This window comes from Nipponia nippon, unplaced genomic scaffold (assembly GCF_047370975.1).
Source record: "Nipponia nippon isolate SJK-2023a ecotype South Korea unplaced genomic scaffold, ASM4737097v1 scaffold_10, whole genome shotgun sequence".
Classification (NCBI taxonomy): domain Eukaryota; kingdom Metazoa; phylum Chordata; class Aves; order Pelecaniformes; family Threskiornithidae; genus Nipponia; species Nipponia nippon.
Window position 1 is genome coordinate 15,967,644 of NW_028262291.1, and position 16,295 is coordinate 15,983,938.

The 16,295-nt window shown below is 38.3% G+C and overlaps 1 protein-coding gene across 1 annotated transcript in view; it reads left to right on the forward strand.

Moving 5' to 3' along the window:
• The window catches only part of OTOG (otogelin), a 110,797-nt gene that overhangs the window by 12,955 nt on the left and 81,547 nt on the right, over positions 1 to 16,295 (forward strand). Inside the window, exons 5-15 of the mRNA XM_087745666.1 lie at positions 1,444 to 1,536; positions 1,755 to 1,909; positions 2,301 to 2,419; positions 2,851 to 3,056; positions 4,626 to 4,756; positions 5,607 to 5,713; positions 6,584 to 6,693; positions 7,531 to 7,656; positions 8,891 to 8,999; positions 9,849 to 9,895; positions 10,774 to 10,919. Of these exons, the coding sequence (XP_087601792.1) occupies positions 1,444 to 1,536; positions 1,755 to 1,909; positions 2,301 to 2,419; positions 2,851 to 3,056; positions 4,626 to 4,756; positions 5,607 to 5,713; positions 6,584 to 6,693; positions 7,531 to 7,656; positions 8,891 to 8,999; positions 9,849 to 9,895; positions 10,774 to 10,919 (1,349 nt within the window). The remainder of the gene's footprint in view (positions 1 to 1,443; positions 1,537 to 1,754; positions 1,910 to 2,300; positions 2,420 to 2,850; positions 3,057 to 4,625; positions 4,757 to 5,606; positions 5,714 to 6,583; positions 6,694 to 7,530; positions 7,657 to 8,890; positions 9,000 to 9,848; positions 9,896 to 10,773; positions 10,920 to 16,295) is intronic.

Here is a 16,295-nt window from a genome sequence, read left to right on the forward strand (position 1 = left end):
CACCAGTGCCAAGTACAGGGGGACAATCACTTCCCTGGTCCTGCTGGCCACACTATTCCTGATACAAGCCAGGATGCTATTGGCCTTCTTGGCCACACTGCTGGCTCATATTCAGCAGGCTGTTGACCAACACCCCCAGGTTGTTTTCTGCTGGGCAGCTTTCTAGCCACTCTTCCCCAAGCCTGTAGTGTTGCATGGGGTTGCTGTGACCCAAGTGCAGGACCTGGTACTTAGCCTTGTTGAACCTCACACAGCTGGCCTTGACCCATCGATCCAGCCTGTGCAGATCCCTCTGTAGAGCCTTTCTACTCTCCAGCAGATCAACACTCCTGCCCAACTTGGTGTGGTCTGCAAACTTACTGAGGGTGCACTTGATCCCCTCGTCCAGATCATTGGTAAAGGCATTAAACAGGACTGGCCCCAGTACTGAGCCCGAACACCACTTGTGACCGGCTGCCAACTGAATTTCACTCCATTTACCACCACTCTTTGGGGCTGGCTATCCAGCCTTTTTTTTTACCCAGCAAAGAGTACACCCATCCAAGCCATGAGCAGCCAGTGTCTCCAGGAGAATGCTGTGGGAAATGGTGTCAAAGGCTTTACTAAAGTGCAGGTAGACAACATCCACAGCCTTTCCCTCATCCACTAAGCAGGTCACCTTGTCATAAAGGAGATCAGGCTAGTTAAGCAGGACCTGCCTTTCATAAACCCATGTTGACTGGGCCTGATCCCCTGGTTGTCCTGTACGTGCTGTGTGATGGCAGTCAAGATGATCTGCTCCATAACCTTCCCTGGCAGGGGAGGTCAGGCTGACAGGCCTGTAGTTCCCTGGATCCTCCTTCTGGCCCTTCTTGTTGATAGGCGTCACATTTGCTAACCTCCAGTCAACTGGGACCTTCCTGGTTAGCCAGGACTGCTGATAAATGATGGAAAGTAGCTTGGTAAGCACTTCCCTCAGCTCCCTCAGTACTCTTGGGTGGATCCCATCTGGCCTCATAGACTTGTTTGTGTGTCTAGGGTGGTGTAGCAGATCACTAACCATTTCCCCATAGATTATGGGGGCTTCATTCTGCTCCCTGGCCCTGTCTTCCAGCTCAGGGGACTGGTACCCAGAGAACAACTGGTCTGACTATTAAAGACTGAGGCAAAGAAGGTATTAAGTACCTCAGCCTTCTCCTTGCCCTTTGTCACTGTGTTTCCCCCTGCATCCAATAAAGGATGGAGATTCTCCTTAGCCCTCCTTTTGTTGCTAATGTATTTGTAGAAACATTTTTATTTTCTTTTATGGCAGTAGCAGTAGCCAGATTAAATTCTGGTTGGGCTTTGGCCCTTCTAATCTTCACCCTGCATAACCTCATGGAATTACATTCAGTGACAGAACTGGGTCTTAAGAATGAAAATTATCATAATTTATGTTTAACATGCCTTGTTTTTTCCACTCAGGTTCATTTACATGTTTTAATGGAGGTGAGTGTGTCTACAGAGAGCTGTGCAACTGCAGTCGATTTAATGCAACTGGACCAAGATGCCAGACAGGTGTGTAAAGAGAGAAAACTAACTGGGTTTCTGGGATTGTATTCAGGTTCCCACCAGTACGAGAATGACTACCCTCTGTTTAAAGGGTCCTTCGTGCCCTAGTATTTTTTCCTCTCTTTTCTGTGGTGATATTTCATAGCATACCACATACATACATCTCAACTACAGATTGAATCCCGAAACCAGTTGTACTTCTCAAGTGACTCTCCTTTTGTTAGTGTATAATACAGGTGCTGAAAGAGATCATATATGCAGAACATGGGGTCAGTATAATTTCGAAACTTTTGATGGACTCTATTACTATTTTTCTGGGAAATCCACATATGTGCTTGTGAGGCATACTGAATTAGATGAACAGAGTTTTTCGATACAGGTAGGGGACTACACTTCTATGTTCCTTTTAACTGTTGTTGAGCTTGCTAATAATGCATTAATATTTAGAGATTAAAAATAACTTGTAATGATAGTATGGGGTTCTAGAATGTAATCTAGATGTAATTCTGATGTAATGTGGGCTACCAGTTACTATAGCACAATAGGTAAATAGCTGGAAGGAAACTGATGTGTGTACTTTCAAAACTTGCTGCTGCTGTGAAAATACTGCTCTAAAAAGAGTGCTAATTGTACTCAGTTTTTTGGGAAGAGTGGGACCAAATTACTTGTTCATGTGCTGAGGGTGGGATTGAGAGCATTAGTTGTGTAACATGGGTTACGAAGAGTTTGATTAAAATCTTGACTTTGACGCTAGTCATTTTATTTGGCAGGTGAATAATGATCCTGAGTGCCATTCTTCTCCTTACTCCTGCAAAAGGTCCATTAGTTTATTCTTTTCTGGAGATGAACAGATAAAGATGAGCAATGAAGTCACCTATAAAGGATTTGGGTAATTGCAGTCATGTTTCTGATGCTGTAGTTACACTGGAACTAATCTCATGATACCGATTTGATAACAGAGATGTAAACTAGATCACTTATTTGCTGGTAGCTTTAAGAAAAAAAAACAACTATCCATACTACAGCTGTAGTAATTACTTCCTATCTACAGAGTAGTAATTACTTCCTATCTACAGAGTAGTGTCTGAGGGAAGGTGATATCTAAACGAGTGGTACATAGTATTAAGAAGCATAACTGTTGACGTTGATCCTTTTGATTTTTGCTCTTATTTGCCACTTCATCTTTTTTTAGTGGAATTACTCAATATTTTTATCAGAGGTTTTCAGATGTATAAGGAAGACATTAAATCAGCAAGTAATTTATTTGTAATAGTGATACTTTCTCATCTAAGTTGTTTTTGATTCTGTCTCATTTCTCAGAGTACAGTTACCCTATATTATTGGAAACTTACACATCCAGAAGCTAGCTGGATACTTCCTAGTCAGGCACCAGTATGCATTTACTCTGGCTTGGGATGGTGTGTCTGCAGTGTATATCAAAATGGCACCAGAGTACCTGGGCAAAACACATGGACTGTGTGGAAACAATAATGCTATCCTGCAAGATGATCTTGAAACTAGTTATGGTGAGTATTTAAAATACTTCCTCTTGTGTTAGTATAGTTTTTTTTTTTTTAGGTGAACTAAATGTTACTTTGCTTAGTTTTTAATTGTAATGCTAATTGAATATAAGACAGGCAACTTTTCAAGTGGAAAATATGATATGGAAATACTTCTGGTAGATGATATTGTTAGTGAAGAGGGACAATTTCAATATAGATGGGGCTCTGAGGAGGAAGATCTTTAAAAAGTATGACAAAAAGCTGTCTTACTCTGTTACTTAAATGGTATTTGTACTTCAGTTTCCTAGGACTTGAAAAGTAACATATACTTTTAAATGTTCACTGCCCTATTAGCAATTTTATATAGGAGCCTATGGAAGCTTGAGGTATTGCTATTGGAAATAAATATGTAATTTTAATTAGTAAATCAAATTGATGAAGACTGCCAAGTCTCGTTCGATCTGGCACTTTGCTTATGCTAAAACTTTCAGAAGTGACCAGTGATCCTTGCATACCAACTTCAGATACTTCTAATAGTTTTGGCTTTCAATAAATACCAAATGAAGACCTCTATATAATAAAAAGAACTAGGGGAAAAACCAGGCCCCTTGAAAGATATCTCAAGCTAGGTGATAAAAACTTTTGGAAATCATTGCTTTGGGCTATTTAACTCTTTGCTCCTCCTCTTTAAAATTAGGGTATTTCTGTAGAGTACTGCTTCAAAGCTCAGAGTACAATATGTAGTAGGCTTTCTCTGTTGTTTGTGTGCCACTCAATTTTAGAAAGCATCAGCCCTGCACTAATATCAGCTCTTTCCCCCATTGAATAGTTTGCTCACTAAATCAAAATGCTTAAAATAATAGAAAGATCAATAGCTCATTGTCATCATTGCCTTCAGAGACTTTCCTCTACCATCTCACCTTTCTCACGATCTCAGTCGCATAAAGGTGTGATTGTAGCCCAAGTCGATAGGCTGCTTTATCCAATCAGCTTGGGGAGCAGTAGTAATAAAGATATGCAAGATATACATTCATGGGTAATCCAAGTAGTAATCAATGTCACCGCTTGTCTATGATGGATAATACCTTTCTTAGCTAGTTTAAAGCTAGTGTGGACATTTCTACTTCTGTGAAAAAAATCACACCTTTACTTGGTTAATGTATACCATCATTTTGTACCCTTGCAGTGACTCGAACACCTCATTTTTCTTGGGTTTTAGACTCTCTCTTGGGAGTTTCATATAAAGTAACAGCATAGACCTATGTTTATACAGTTTATTACAGCTTTTCTTTCCTTTCTTCCATTGAAGGACTGTGGCAGGCACAGTCCTGCTCCCTAAAGTCCTTCCTTGCCATTTCGCATGAGTAAGCTTCTTTCTGCCATTCTAAAGCCTTCCTACTATAGTCCCTTTTAAAAGTATTTTTGTTTCTGAAAAGGACCAGATTGTCTTCAGACTAACAGTTGATTCATTTAGTTGCAGGAAGGGTTTTGCACTCTGTTTAATGTGATATTTTGACTGAGATGTTTCCCTGGGAAATCCTATGGAAACATTGTTCTTCCAAGTCACTGTGTGGTTCTGTGTGTCTTGTTTAGGAAAACTGACAGATGATGTAACAGAATTTGTAGAGAGTTGGCAGGAAAATCCTCCAGAAGGAACACCCAATTGGGATAAATCTCTGCTCAATGAACCACCCTGCCTGACACAAAGCCATGAATCTCTACAGGTTTGGATTAACACAAAAGGATTATTACAATAGTTGGTGATTCTAATTAGAGTGAGAATTTGACTTAATGCTTTGAAGGAGACTGGAAATACTCTCGGCTCTTCTTTGGAGAGGTGTATTAAAGTGGTTGCTGCAGCAGAGCTTCCCTTGTCTCCTCCTTTTCACCCCATTTTTCTTCTGTATGAGTTCATAATTTAATTCTTGATCTTTTCAAATGTTGTATTGTCTGCATAGCAGCCAATAGAAGTGTTTGAATCTGGGGCTAAATGAGTGAAAAGCTCTCAAGTAGAGGTGCATTCTAGAGCTGGTTCCCATTCCTTCCCTTAGGAAAGAGAGAAAGAAGCAGGCAGGGAAAACCAGAATGAGAGCACAGTTAACTTGCCAGTGTTTAAAAAAATGAATTATTGTTACTTTTGTCCATCACACTGAAGTAGTGTTTCCTTTTAAGTATTATTTCCAAGTTACAACCCTGAAATGAAGTGCTTTGAAACTAAAGCTGATGTCAGGCATGTTTTATTTCTGTTGCCTTTTTGCTGTGTAATTTAACTAAAATGAAGAGTATTTCAGGTCATCTGGGCTTAGCTGCAACATGGTCTATGCCTTTCTTGGGGAAGGAATATGTTTTACTACCATTGGTATGACCTTGGATAAAAGATTCAATGTTATGAATGCTCTGGCATGGAGAGCAGTATGTTGCTAGCCATTGCTTCTAGTTGATGAGAGGAAATTAATTCCTAGTCACAGACCGAGATGTCTGTTTTGATTTTTTTTTTTTTTTTTTAGTATTCTATTCTGCTTAGGTTTATTTTTGAAAACTTTCTCTTCACAACAGCTATCTTATTCATTTCAGAGGGCATACATTCTGTGTAACGTCCTGTCACATCCCCCATTTGAACAATGTCATGAATATGTGAGTCCTGTTCCTTTTATGGCAAGCTGCACCAATGATCTTTGCATGTAAGTGAATGTTTTTGGGTAATTCCAAAGCTGTTACAAAAAACATCATCCTTCTATCATGAGAATGAATTGTAAATGTTAACAGAACTAATATGTGTCATCTTCTGCATATCAGTTTTAAACATTGTTTTATTATCTTGCTTTTCTCACTTATTCTACTTTACTGCCAGAAATTTCTGTGGAGTTGTTCCTGTTTTCTTTGGTATAAGGATGGCCAAAATCAGGCCCAGATATTTTCATAATTTGTTAGTGTACCTTCCCTTGAATATGGCATCTGTTTTGATTCTGAGTGTGCAACATTGTTAGTATTTCTAACCTTAATGAAAAGTAATAGCGAATAGGTCAGTTTGGCATCCACAAGCCATATGTTAATCCAGTGAAAAGAGGAATTTGATTACTATTTGAATTTATGCTATCGTTTCACAACCTGCTATGCTCCTTGTCCAAGCAGTTTTGACAAGTTAAATTAACAGGCAGGACAGGAGAAGATAATTTCCATTTCTTACACCATGGTGACTCACTGGTGGAAATCTTATGCTTTCTTGTTATGAGTTTCCTGAAGGTCGTTATTCCTTTTGTAAAATTCAAGACCTTTATTCAAGTCTGTTTATACTGCTATATCTCTGGCTTTTATGGATTTATTCAGGAAATTAGCATCAGGTCTCAAATATATTGATCACTTCTCTTCAAACGTGGCAGAATGTCTTACTCATTTAAGACTTTTAACCTAGCCAAGCAACATAGTATGTTAGAACATTGTTAAAGTAGATTCAAACAACATGGTTGCATGCAATGCAGGCGCACTCAGAAGTTATGATTGCGTGTTTGAATGTAGGTATAAAATAATATGTCAATTTTTATTTGTGCAAGGTCAGCAGTTGATAATGCAACTTGGTGTCGAGCACTAACTGAATATGCCAGAGCATGTGCCCAAGCAGGAAAGCCACTTCATGGATGGCGAATGCACTTTCAGCAGTGTGGTATGCAGATGCTTTTGTACTTGGAAGTACTGCTTAGTAGTTGTATTTTGAAAAGAGTGCTCTTCATACTTTTACTTCTTTGTCCTTCCTCTGATTTTGAACTCATAAAGTTCTCAATGAAAGCATAACTATAGACTCACTTCAAGGCTACATAAATGCAATGGAATTTTTTGTATGTGTAATTTGTACTGAATGTATTTAAAGCACTAAGCTTATTAGAATGTGTTTTAAGAACCTTCTTACTAAAACATCAGAGATTCTTTTAGATGATTAACCATTTGTTCTTTCATAGAGCTAGTCTTTCAAATATTGTCAAAAGTTTTCATGGCTTTCTGATACATAAAATGTGTGTCATGAGTGTTAAAAATAAATTTGAGTTACATTTGCATAAGTCTTTATCTTAGAAGTCAGATTAAGTTTGAAAGAGATCATCTAATTTGTCTGCCTGTCTGGAACACAGGACCAAAACTGCTTTGTCGTTTGTGACAGAAGATTTTCCCCATGTTTCCGAAAATGTTTATTAATGGATGTTCTACCACTTCCTGTACTGCTTTGAGTATCTTAACTAGCTCTGCTGTGAGAAAGTTTCCCTAAATCTCCCCTGGTGTAATTGAAGATGATTCCTTCTCAGTGTGCATTCAATGGACAGAATATGAATATACGTGTATTGTGTGTGTTTGTGTGTGTTATGAAAGGCATTGTTTCATTGTTCTAGACAACAGATACTCAATTGACTTACCAAAAAGTAAATACCTGAAAGAAATGTGTGCTATCTATTTAAGCCCTGAGGCAGTAGCAGAATACTTCTTCATTTCTCTACCTGTTTCTACTTTTTAGTGATAACCTGTGCTGAACCCTTGATCTACAGTGAATGCATCAACTGTTGCCCTGTTTCATGTCATCAACAATCACAGTGCATTGACAGTGAGCTTCCCTGCATTGATGGATGCTACTGTCCAGATGGTAAGTTTTGCTTCTCAAATACGTATTATTTGATTCCATATAACTTTCAGATTGTTCTCCCCCAAGTTTATACTTATATGGCCTGGCTAGATTAAGGCATTCACAGGAGCTCTTTGTAAATGCGGTGCCAACAGAGTGTGGGTGACCTCGTTTTCCTTGTAACAGACAAGAGCCTTTTCTTCCCTCTAACAAGTGGGAATAGGTTTCAGTACAGATCTACATTCTAGCTGTGGAGCTCCACAATTTGAGTGAAAAAAGGGGTTTACTCTGTTGTTGACAGGGCAGCCATTCCAATTCTGGTGGTTGCTGCTCCCTTTTTTTAGGGGTGGGGAGGGTGTTTTGGTGGGTTGCTTTGTTGGTTTTTTTTTTGGGGGGGTTGTATTTTTTGCTGAAGAATGCCTGCAAGGTCAGGTGCTTAGGAGAGCTCAAAAACACGACATGACTAAAACTCATTCATGTGGCCAGAAACAGAGTTTGATACTGAGATTCTTGCACTGTTGTATGGCTCTGGCAAGTGAGGTATTTACCCATGTGGCCTACAGCAAAACTTTACCCTTAGTATCAAAATATACTTTGGTGTCCAGTTTTCCCCTTGTTATTGGCGTCTCTTGGGTACATAATTTTATCTAAAGGAGGACAGAGAAAGTTATGCCATTGATCTTCAAGTTGTGCCTCTTATGCGTACCCTGATGACTTGTAAGTATAATCATCTTCGTCATACGTTTTATCTTTTATGGGCTAGTAAAGTCTTCTAGCTTCTGGCTCTTTAATAATGGAATAATTAAAAACAAACAAACAAAAAAACCAAAACAAAACCAAAGCAAAAAACCATTATAGTAAAATAAGGACCAAATAGTGCCTTAAAACGTGGAGGCAAAGATTTGTAGAGGTGTCAAAAAGAAGCCAAAGGTACTCAAAGCGGTATGGTTTGGTGTTTGTGTGTTTAGTTTTGTTTTTTTATGTGGGTGGTTTCCTCTGCCCTTTCCCCCAATATTAAATGCTTGTTATTCATACTATTGTTAGTGTATCTTAAGCAATTTAGGGACTTAGTCCATGCAATATAATATATTTAATATACTTCAAATGCACGCTTTTTCTGCAAAAATGACTACCAAATAATCTAGAGTTTTATTATCATGTATGACCATTTGTTGTTCTTAGGTATACTTGTCAGTGCTCCATCAGCCATTTGTACAGATATTTCACTTTTTTCTTGTTGTTTTATTTCTTCTAGGCTTAGTTTATGAAAATGAATTGTGTGTCAAGCCTATGGACTGTCCTTGTGACTACCATGGAAGTTTCTTTGAAATTGGCTCAGTGGTTTATGAGGAATGTAATAACTGGTTAGTAATTTTTCTTTTTACACTGTGGACTTAATCCTTTAATGGTCATGAGAGACAACTTCTTTAAGGCCTATTTCAGTTAAAAGTTGAATAAAGTCAGTAAGTCCTCACTGTTTCTACATACAAAACCTGTTGTTCCATATATGTTTTGCAATGAAGGGAAAGATAGAAGAAGCTATAGAGCTATTAATGTGTAAGAAGAGCAAATGACAGATATCGCAGAGAATAGTGTAATGTTTAGTACTCTCTTCACCTTCAACTCTGCCTCAAACTAAAGGAATTTAGAATTCAAAATCTTAACAGGAGAATGGCTTTACTTCGTCTCCTTTGTGTTGTTTCACTTGGACACAAAGAGCCTAATATCATTATGACACTAAGCTGCTGTTCTGGGAATTTCTAAGTTAATTTTATACATTGGAAAGAATAGTTTGTAGAAGAGATAATGCCTTTTATTGGATCAACTTAATTGAAAACGGGTGAGCTTGCAGATACGCAACTTTTTTTTCCACAACAGTTCTATTTTTTGAAGTAATAAGATTCAAATCGCTCATGTTTATTCTTCTCAATTTTAATCATACTTAACTTTTATACTGGTTATCAAGGAGCTAAAAAGAAAAGTGTTACTGGATGCATGGATGAAATTTCACCTGATCATATCCTGATGACAAGCTCTTGCCACAGCTTCTAGGCATTCTAGTGACTGTGATAGCTATGTTGTACTCTTCTGTGAGACTCAAGACACTTGGTGCTCATTTCATAGAGAAGGAATCCAGGAAGAACAACTGAGGGACAGCCATATATACTTCACCAAGAAAAAAAAAGTATGAAACCTTTTTGTTTTTATTTCAGCACTTGCATTGGAGGAAAGTGGATTTGTACAAATCTTACATGTCCAGGTATGTGAAAGTCTTGAATACTTAACTTTTTTAAGAACTGAATGTTTACTTGGGGTAAAAGATTACTGTTAGAACTTAATGTGATATTTCAGGATATAATTTATATTTTTATTTCTATCTACATATAAATGCATCTACACTCACAGCGGATTAAATATTAAAATGGTCTGAATAGGAGCCATCTGCCTTTCAGCTTAGCGCAGTAATGTGTGTGTCTCTATATCACTACAATGTCTGGTAGATGGCACTACCTGGTCATTCTTGTCATTCAACTAAAGTTTCCTCTGCAGTCTTCACTTGACATACTTATGGCAAGATTACTCCCCCTGCCCAGTATTGCTGGCTAGTGATACAGTATCTAGGTATTGTACAAATATTGGCTAATTACTTTCACAACACACCTGTGGAATGAGGGGTGTTTTTCTCACTTCAGAGATAGGCAGCTAAACTACAGAGATTAAGGTCAAAAGGATTTTGCATGTTAAAGGCACCCATAGCCTCATGGTTCTTATAGCTGCCAACAGATTCAAGCACTAGTCTCAGAGTTATCAGTTAACTGTGGGAGTGCTTAATGTTCCTGCAAAATCAGTCTTTAGAGCCACAAATCAAATACTCAGAATGTAAGGATCACACATATTATTGCCTCCTTCTGGGGGAAGAATTCTTTAGGTATCCTGGCCTGGCATCAGGTAGGAACTCCATAACAAAAGCAAGGATAAGGTTCAGTTCCTAGCTGTGTTCCTAGTACCTGGTATGTATATGAATACAATTTTATAAATTATAGCATGTATCAGAGTGTATGAACTCTACAGCAGTAATAACTGTTGCAAGTACACTGTCTTTGCTATGTACTTTAATGCATTATTTATGTTTGTCAGCTGAATGCTCAGTTTCAGGAGACATTCATTTCATGACCTTTGATGGGCGCAAATACACTTTCCAAGCTACCTGCCAATATATTCTAGCAAAAAGCCGTACGTCTGGAGCGTTTACCATAACCTTGCAAAATGCTCCTTGTGGACAGGTAAGGCTTAAACCTTATTGTAATGTTTATATCCTGAAGGGTTTATTAATTGGGGTGGGGGTGGGGTAAAAATGGAAAAAAAAAAAGCTACCTGCAACTGAGTATATTAAAATTAATCAGTAGCAACGATTTTCCTTAATGCTGAAATAGTTGAACAACAAAAGTGCAGAGGAAATCTGTATATTAATTCTCATGTTTGCTTGTGATAAATAGAAAAGATTATGCTAGCGTTCTGATTCAGTGTTCACTGAGGTCATTCAGTAGCATATGGTGGTTCATGCAGCAAACTCTGGATGATGACTTGTTTTCTTTAGTTTTCTGAGTACATCTTTGTGGATTTGCAGCCAGCACAACATAAGCCTACTGCTTATTGTTGCTTGAAGGAAGAATGACTTTTTGTGTGCCTTGAATAATTTCTTTCGGCTTTGTTCTTGCAGCTTGTAGATCACTTTTACTTACATTGATATGAAAAACTTTGAATAGCTTTTGGGACAGCTCTCTGGGATTTGGGTATATATATATGCGTCTGTGTTACTGTTGTTAAGTTGGTATCCTGTACGGTTGATTTCAGCCAAACGTGCATGTGCATATATAATACTAATACTAAGGGTGCTCCTACTTTATATTTGAAAGAATACAGAAGACAACAAATATTTAATCTGCTTTATGTCCAAGACCCATTCTCTTTCCTTTGTTGTGTATGTGGATTTCTGAGCATGTATTATAACATTGTACGTGTGAGGTATGGAACACTGGTAAGATTTTCACTACAGCATTTCATTCTTATTACAGTCCTGATACGTCTTGTAATTTTGAGGAAGTTAAGGCAAGTTAGAATACATCTTAAACATACATACGTGGTGTGAAAAATGTGGTTGACTGAGTTGAGCTGTTTTCTGGAGTTGGGCTTTTCTCACTGATTTTGAGTTCTATGTATGCCCCTAAGGGCAGGATTTGGCCCACGTTTGTCTTAGGGTCATAATGCTGCTGTGGATGCCTACTTACTAAGCTGCTGGACTTGCTGTAGGAGCAAGATGTTAAACTTTTTGTGTCTTGGCCAGATGTATGTTCTGGCTCCAATGGTCTTGTGTAATGATTTTTGCCTAGGAGCAACTGCATGGATATTTGAAATGTCTGTAGACTTAAATGTGACTTTTTGCTCTATTTCTAGACCGTGTACTATATGTTAGGCGCAAATTTTAGTTCTTGGCATGATGAGCTTCCATGTTGTTTCAGTTACGTACTTTGCATAAAATCAGATTTAGCAGCATTACTTTTTTTTACTGCTGTGAAGGTAACTACTTACAGTTCATTATAGTGGTTTTCTTTTGTGTTCTAAATAAATGTGTGATTCTAGAAGTCCTTTTACACTAATGATTGCATTCATTTTTCTCTACAGCTTATATCATTTGTGCACTTGAGCTTTCCTTGGGAAGAAAAATGGATATATAAGTTGTCATGCCACACTTTCTAAAGGCATATTTCAGTAACGTCTTTTGGTCCTTGTGCACTAAAATCTACTTCTCTGTATGACAGAGAAGACCTTTAAGCAGAAGGAAGCCATATTAAAGCAGCATTGACAAGTTTATTATAATAGAAATGATTTATTTGCAATACAGGTAAGAGATGGGAGACTGAATGCATGGAGTCCCCCTCTCATCTCAGTCGTAAAAGCTGAGAGGTAAGAAAAATAGCTTAACTGGATAGAGACCAAATATATTTTCCAATTGGATGATCCACGAGTAAATGTCCCAGTATCTCTTACATGGTTCCTAGGAGAAATGTATCAGGACATCAGGTGAGGTATGTAACAGGGCATAGAAGCTACTAGTGTTGAAAAAGTGGATTCCTGTGTTGTGAATACAACTGCTTTATTATGCTCTAATAGCCTCTAGCTCCTTGAGGTAGAAGAGTTGCAGTGGGGGCTGTGAAATGAGATCTTGGTGAGGACATGCACATTAAAAAAAACTTCTAGGCTTTAACCCCTGTAAATCATCCTTTGGGTTGGGAAGAACCTGGTGATCCTGCTACTATTTCCTGTTTACAGGAAGACTGAGACTGTTTCAAGATGCAGTATATCTGATTGTTGCTACAATTTGTGCATATTTGACTTATTAAAATTGGAATAAGCTTAGCTGGCTTCATTCTGTGCTAACCTTGGGATCCTGAGGAGTTGATTAAGTCAGTATCATAATCTAGGGAAAAAAAAAAAATAGAAGAGCTGTGAAAGAAAACATAAACATGGGCATTCAACATAGGCATAAATCTGTTCAGTCGGCATGATATTCTCAGAACTTCGCAGAGTCCAAGAAGCTTGAGAAAGGTGGTTGTATATTGAAGCTGTGCCCTGTATGTATGGTTGAAAGTAAGCAAGGGGATCCCAAAGAAACACTCTAGGCAACTTTTTTTATAAAGTGAAAGTTGAGGCATGATTGACTTCTTGCAGAAGCCCGCAGTGAGGTACCTTTCAACCTGACCTGTTGAAAAGCCCATCAATGGACAACAGAGGTCTGAAGCAAATATCTGCTACAGTAATGCACAGGATATGTATTATGAGTCTCATTCTCTCTTGTGTTGCACAACACTTATCTCTGTTCAAAACACAGAAGTGTGCCTTTCTGTTTAGTTGTTACGGTGATCCTTTTGTTGGGGAAAAGTGATAACCAAATTAGTTAGCTTTCTGCAGCATTTGTGAGATTGCAAAGAGCCTTGCAGTAATTCTTCCATCTTCTTCACCCTGACTTAAGGACTTTGCTTAATGTGTCTCTATGTCCAAGTGGTTTGTAAGTGGAAAAAAAAAAAACCAAACCAGATTCTCTTGGCTTTTACTACATGTTGGGCTTCATATTTCACCTAGCCTTTAACAAAGCTAGCCTGATCAGTCCTTAATAGGTATAGACTTTTACAGAGGTTTGAGTGAAGCATTCTGGACATTAACAGCCAGGTGGGTTATCAGAGGCTTATGTGGTATGTTCCAGGGCTAAGTGCTGCTAATTTGATTATCAATGTACAAGTGGTGAGAGGGTAGTGAGAACAGTTTGTGTACTAGAATGCAAGAATGTGGGGCTTCAGTGCAGCTATTCAAGTGTCTAACTATGGACTAGATGGTACCATACTTGGCAGAAGAGCTGCTTTACAGTTCCCTAGGCACCATCCATTACCTTTTTCCCATTTATAAAAATTAATGAATTGAAATGGGAAGCTAAAAGATTTGTAGTACAGAATCTCATGTTTCTTGATGGTTTGAGATTTTGTGTGCTTTTTTTTTTTTTAAAAAAAAACCTTATCAGTCCCATCTCATTCAAGCAGATTAAAAAATGTAGAAAGAAGATACCTGGGGAGATTTTTAGCTCTCTGAATCACAAAGAATCCAGTCATCTAAAGCCTTAGAGCTGGTGACATAAACAGTCATCAGGCAACAAGTTATTCCAAAACGATGTGAAATTTTGTTTAAGCACTTTTTGGAAGGAGAATCAGTCAAGTGATCAGCACAGCTTAACCTTATCTGAGTTTCAGGTGACAACCTCACTGGCTTTGTAGTTTGTATGATGAGAAGGTCTTCTGAATATAGATTTCTCTTTTTTTTTTTTTTTTTGTGTCTAGTGAGGGAAATGGCCATTTCTATGAAAACACCTGCTGAAAGTTGGCAGGGGCAGTGCTGTGAAAGCAGCAGTTCATTAGAACAGAGAATAATTGTCAGGCAGAATTTCTCCTTTAGTTTCAGTATGAAGGAATAATAAAGCTTTTGTCAATATTGTGAAGTAATGTATATACTATGGAGGGTTGTTCTCTTGGCTCTGGTCTGCTATGCATACCAGCTGGCATTCTTTTATTTTCAGCTTCTTAAAAGGTGGACAAAAATGTCAATTTATAGCCACTTTTGCTGAACGATACACACAGAAACTTAATTTCTCAGTGAAGAGGCAAGACAACAAGATAAGCTAATGAGCATGGCCTCACAATGTAGATATCTCTCTTCACCACGAGTCCAGGAGAGCTGGTTGAGCTGATGAAATATCTCCAGTTATTTTTATAATTTGCTATCTTTGTTTCGTTTTATCATTTCAACTGTTAGTGAAAGATCACTGTTGCGCTGTTATTTAGAGACAGGGAAATTCTAAATGTAGTTTTTAATCTTTACACACCAATGTGTGTACTTGTGTGTCTATGGTACTTGAAGGACTGACAGATGATCTGCTCTGTGCTAGTTCAGCATCTGTCAAAGCCACATGGTAGTGTTCAGAGATCTTGCAGCTCCAGTAATTGTTTTCAACAGGGAGAGCAACGTTTGCCCTGTATTAGGCAAGTCCCAGTGAAAGTCAGTGAGTTAGGTGAAAGTGTAAGTCTCTGAACTGAACATCCTAAACTGTTTGCACTGTGAATGGCGTTATTCACCATATAATTTTGCTGTTAGTGTAACTGTCCAAAGGTAGGGATATTTTACCTAAAACTTGTTCAGTGCCTCTTGCAGCACTGAGGATGCTTAACATTTTACTATTTCATCATCAGTTATGCCTTCACTGTAGGCAGTGGGACTGGAACGTTTCTGGACTGCAGCTCAGGGCCAGATCCAATCAATGAGAAATTCCCTGCAGTGAGACCTAGGCTGCTCTTAGACCAAGTGATTTCAGACATGTCTGTGTATGTTTTGGTATATAAGACATTATGAGACATTGAAGATGCATAATCAAGTTGAGAGTAAAATGAACAAATAGTGTGCCAAAAGTGACTGGACCCAATTTTTGTCGTTGTTCTTGAGTACCTTTTAAATGGTTACTAGGTCTTGCAGCGAAGGAGGCTGAACAGAAGAAACAGCAGTTGGGTGCTTCGCCCTTTCCTCAGTAGATGGCAAGGAATAGACAGTCTCTTAACTTTATCCAGCCACACTAAGCCAACGTAAATAAGCTGATGTCTCAGAAGCTATAGTAAAGAGATTTGAGTATAGCAGGAGTGGCAGAAACTTAATTCCTTCCTAGGGCAAAAAGAAAGAAGGTGGACTGTGATTCTGATGTCTTTCAGCATGTAGCAAGGTAAATTACAGGATGCTGACATGGTAAAGTTCAAGTCATCTCTTGATCCATCTCTGTGCCTGATTCTCTGTGATAGAATATTTTTCTTTTTAAAAAATTCAGCAGTGACCAAATTCATTCTGTTAAGAAAAACATGGTAGTCTTCTGTGATTAATAAGCATGCTTTAGTAAGCATTCTTTCCCTATTGGCATTGAAAGCCAAAGTACCTGTAGTTATTCTGAAAGGTGGAAGTCCTGGCCTGGGAACTTTTGATGGGAACTAACTAGTGTTAATCACTTATCTGGCTAGCTTCCATGTTATTTAGTACAGGTGTCTTTGTTACTGTCATATGCTGAAAACATTCAG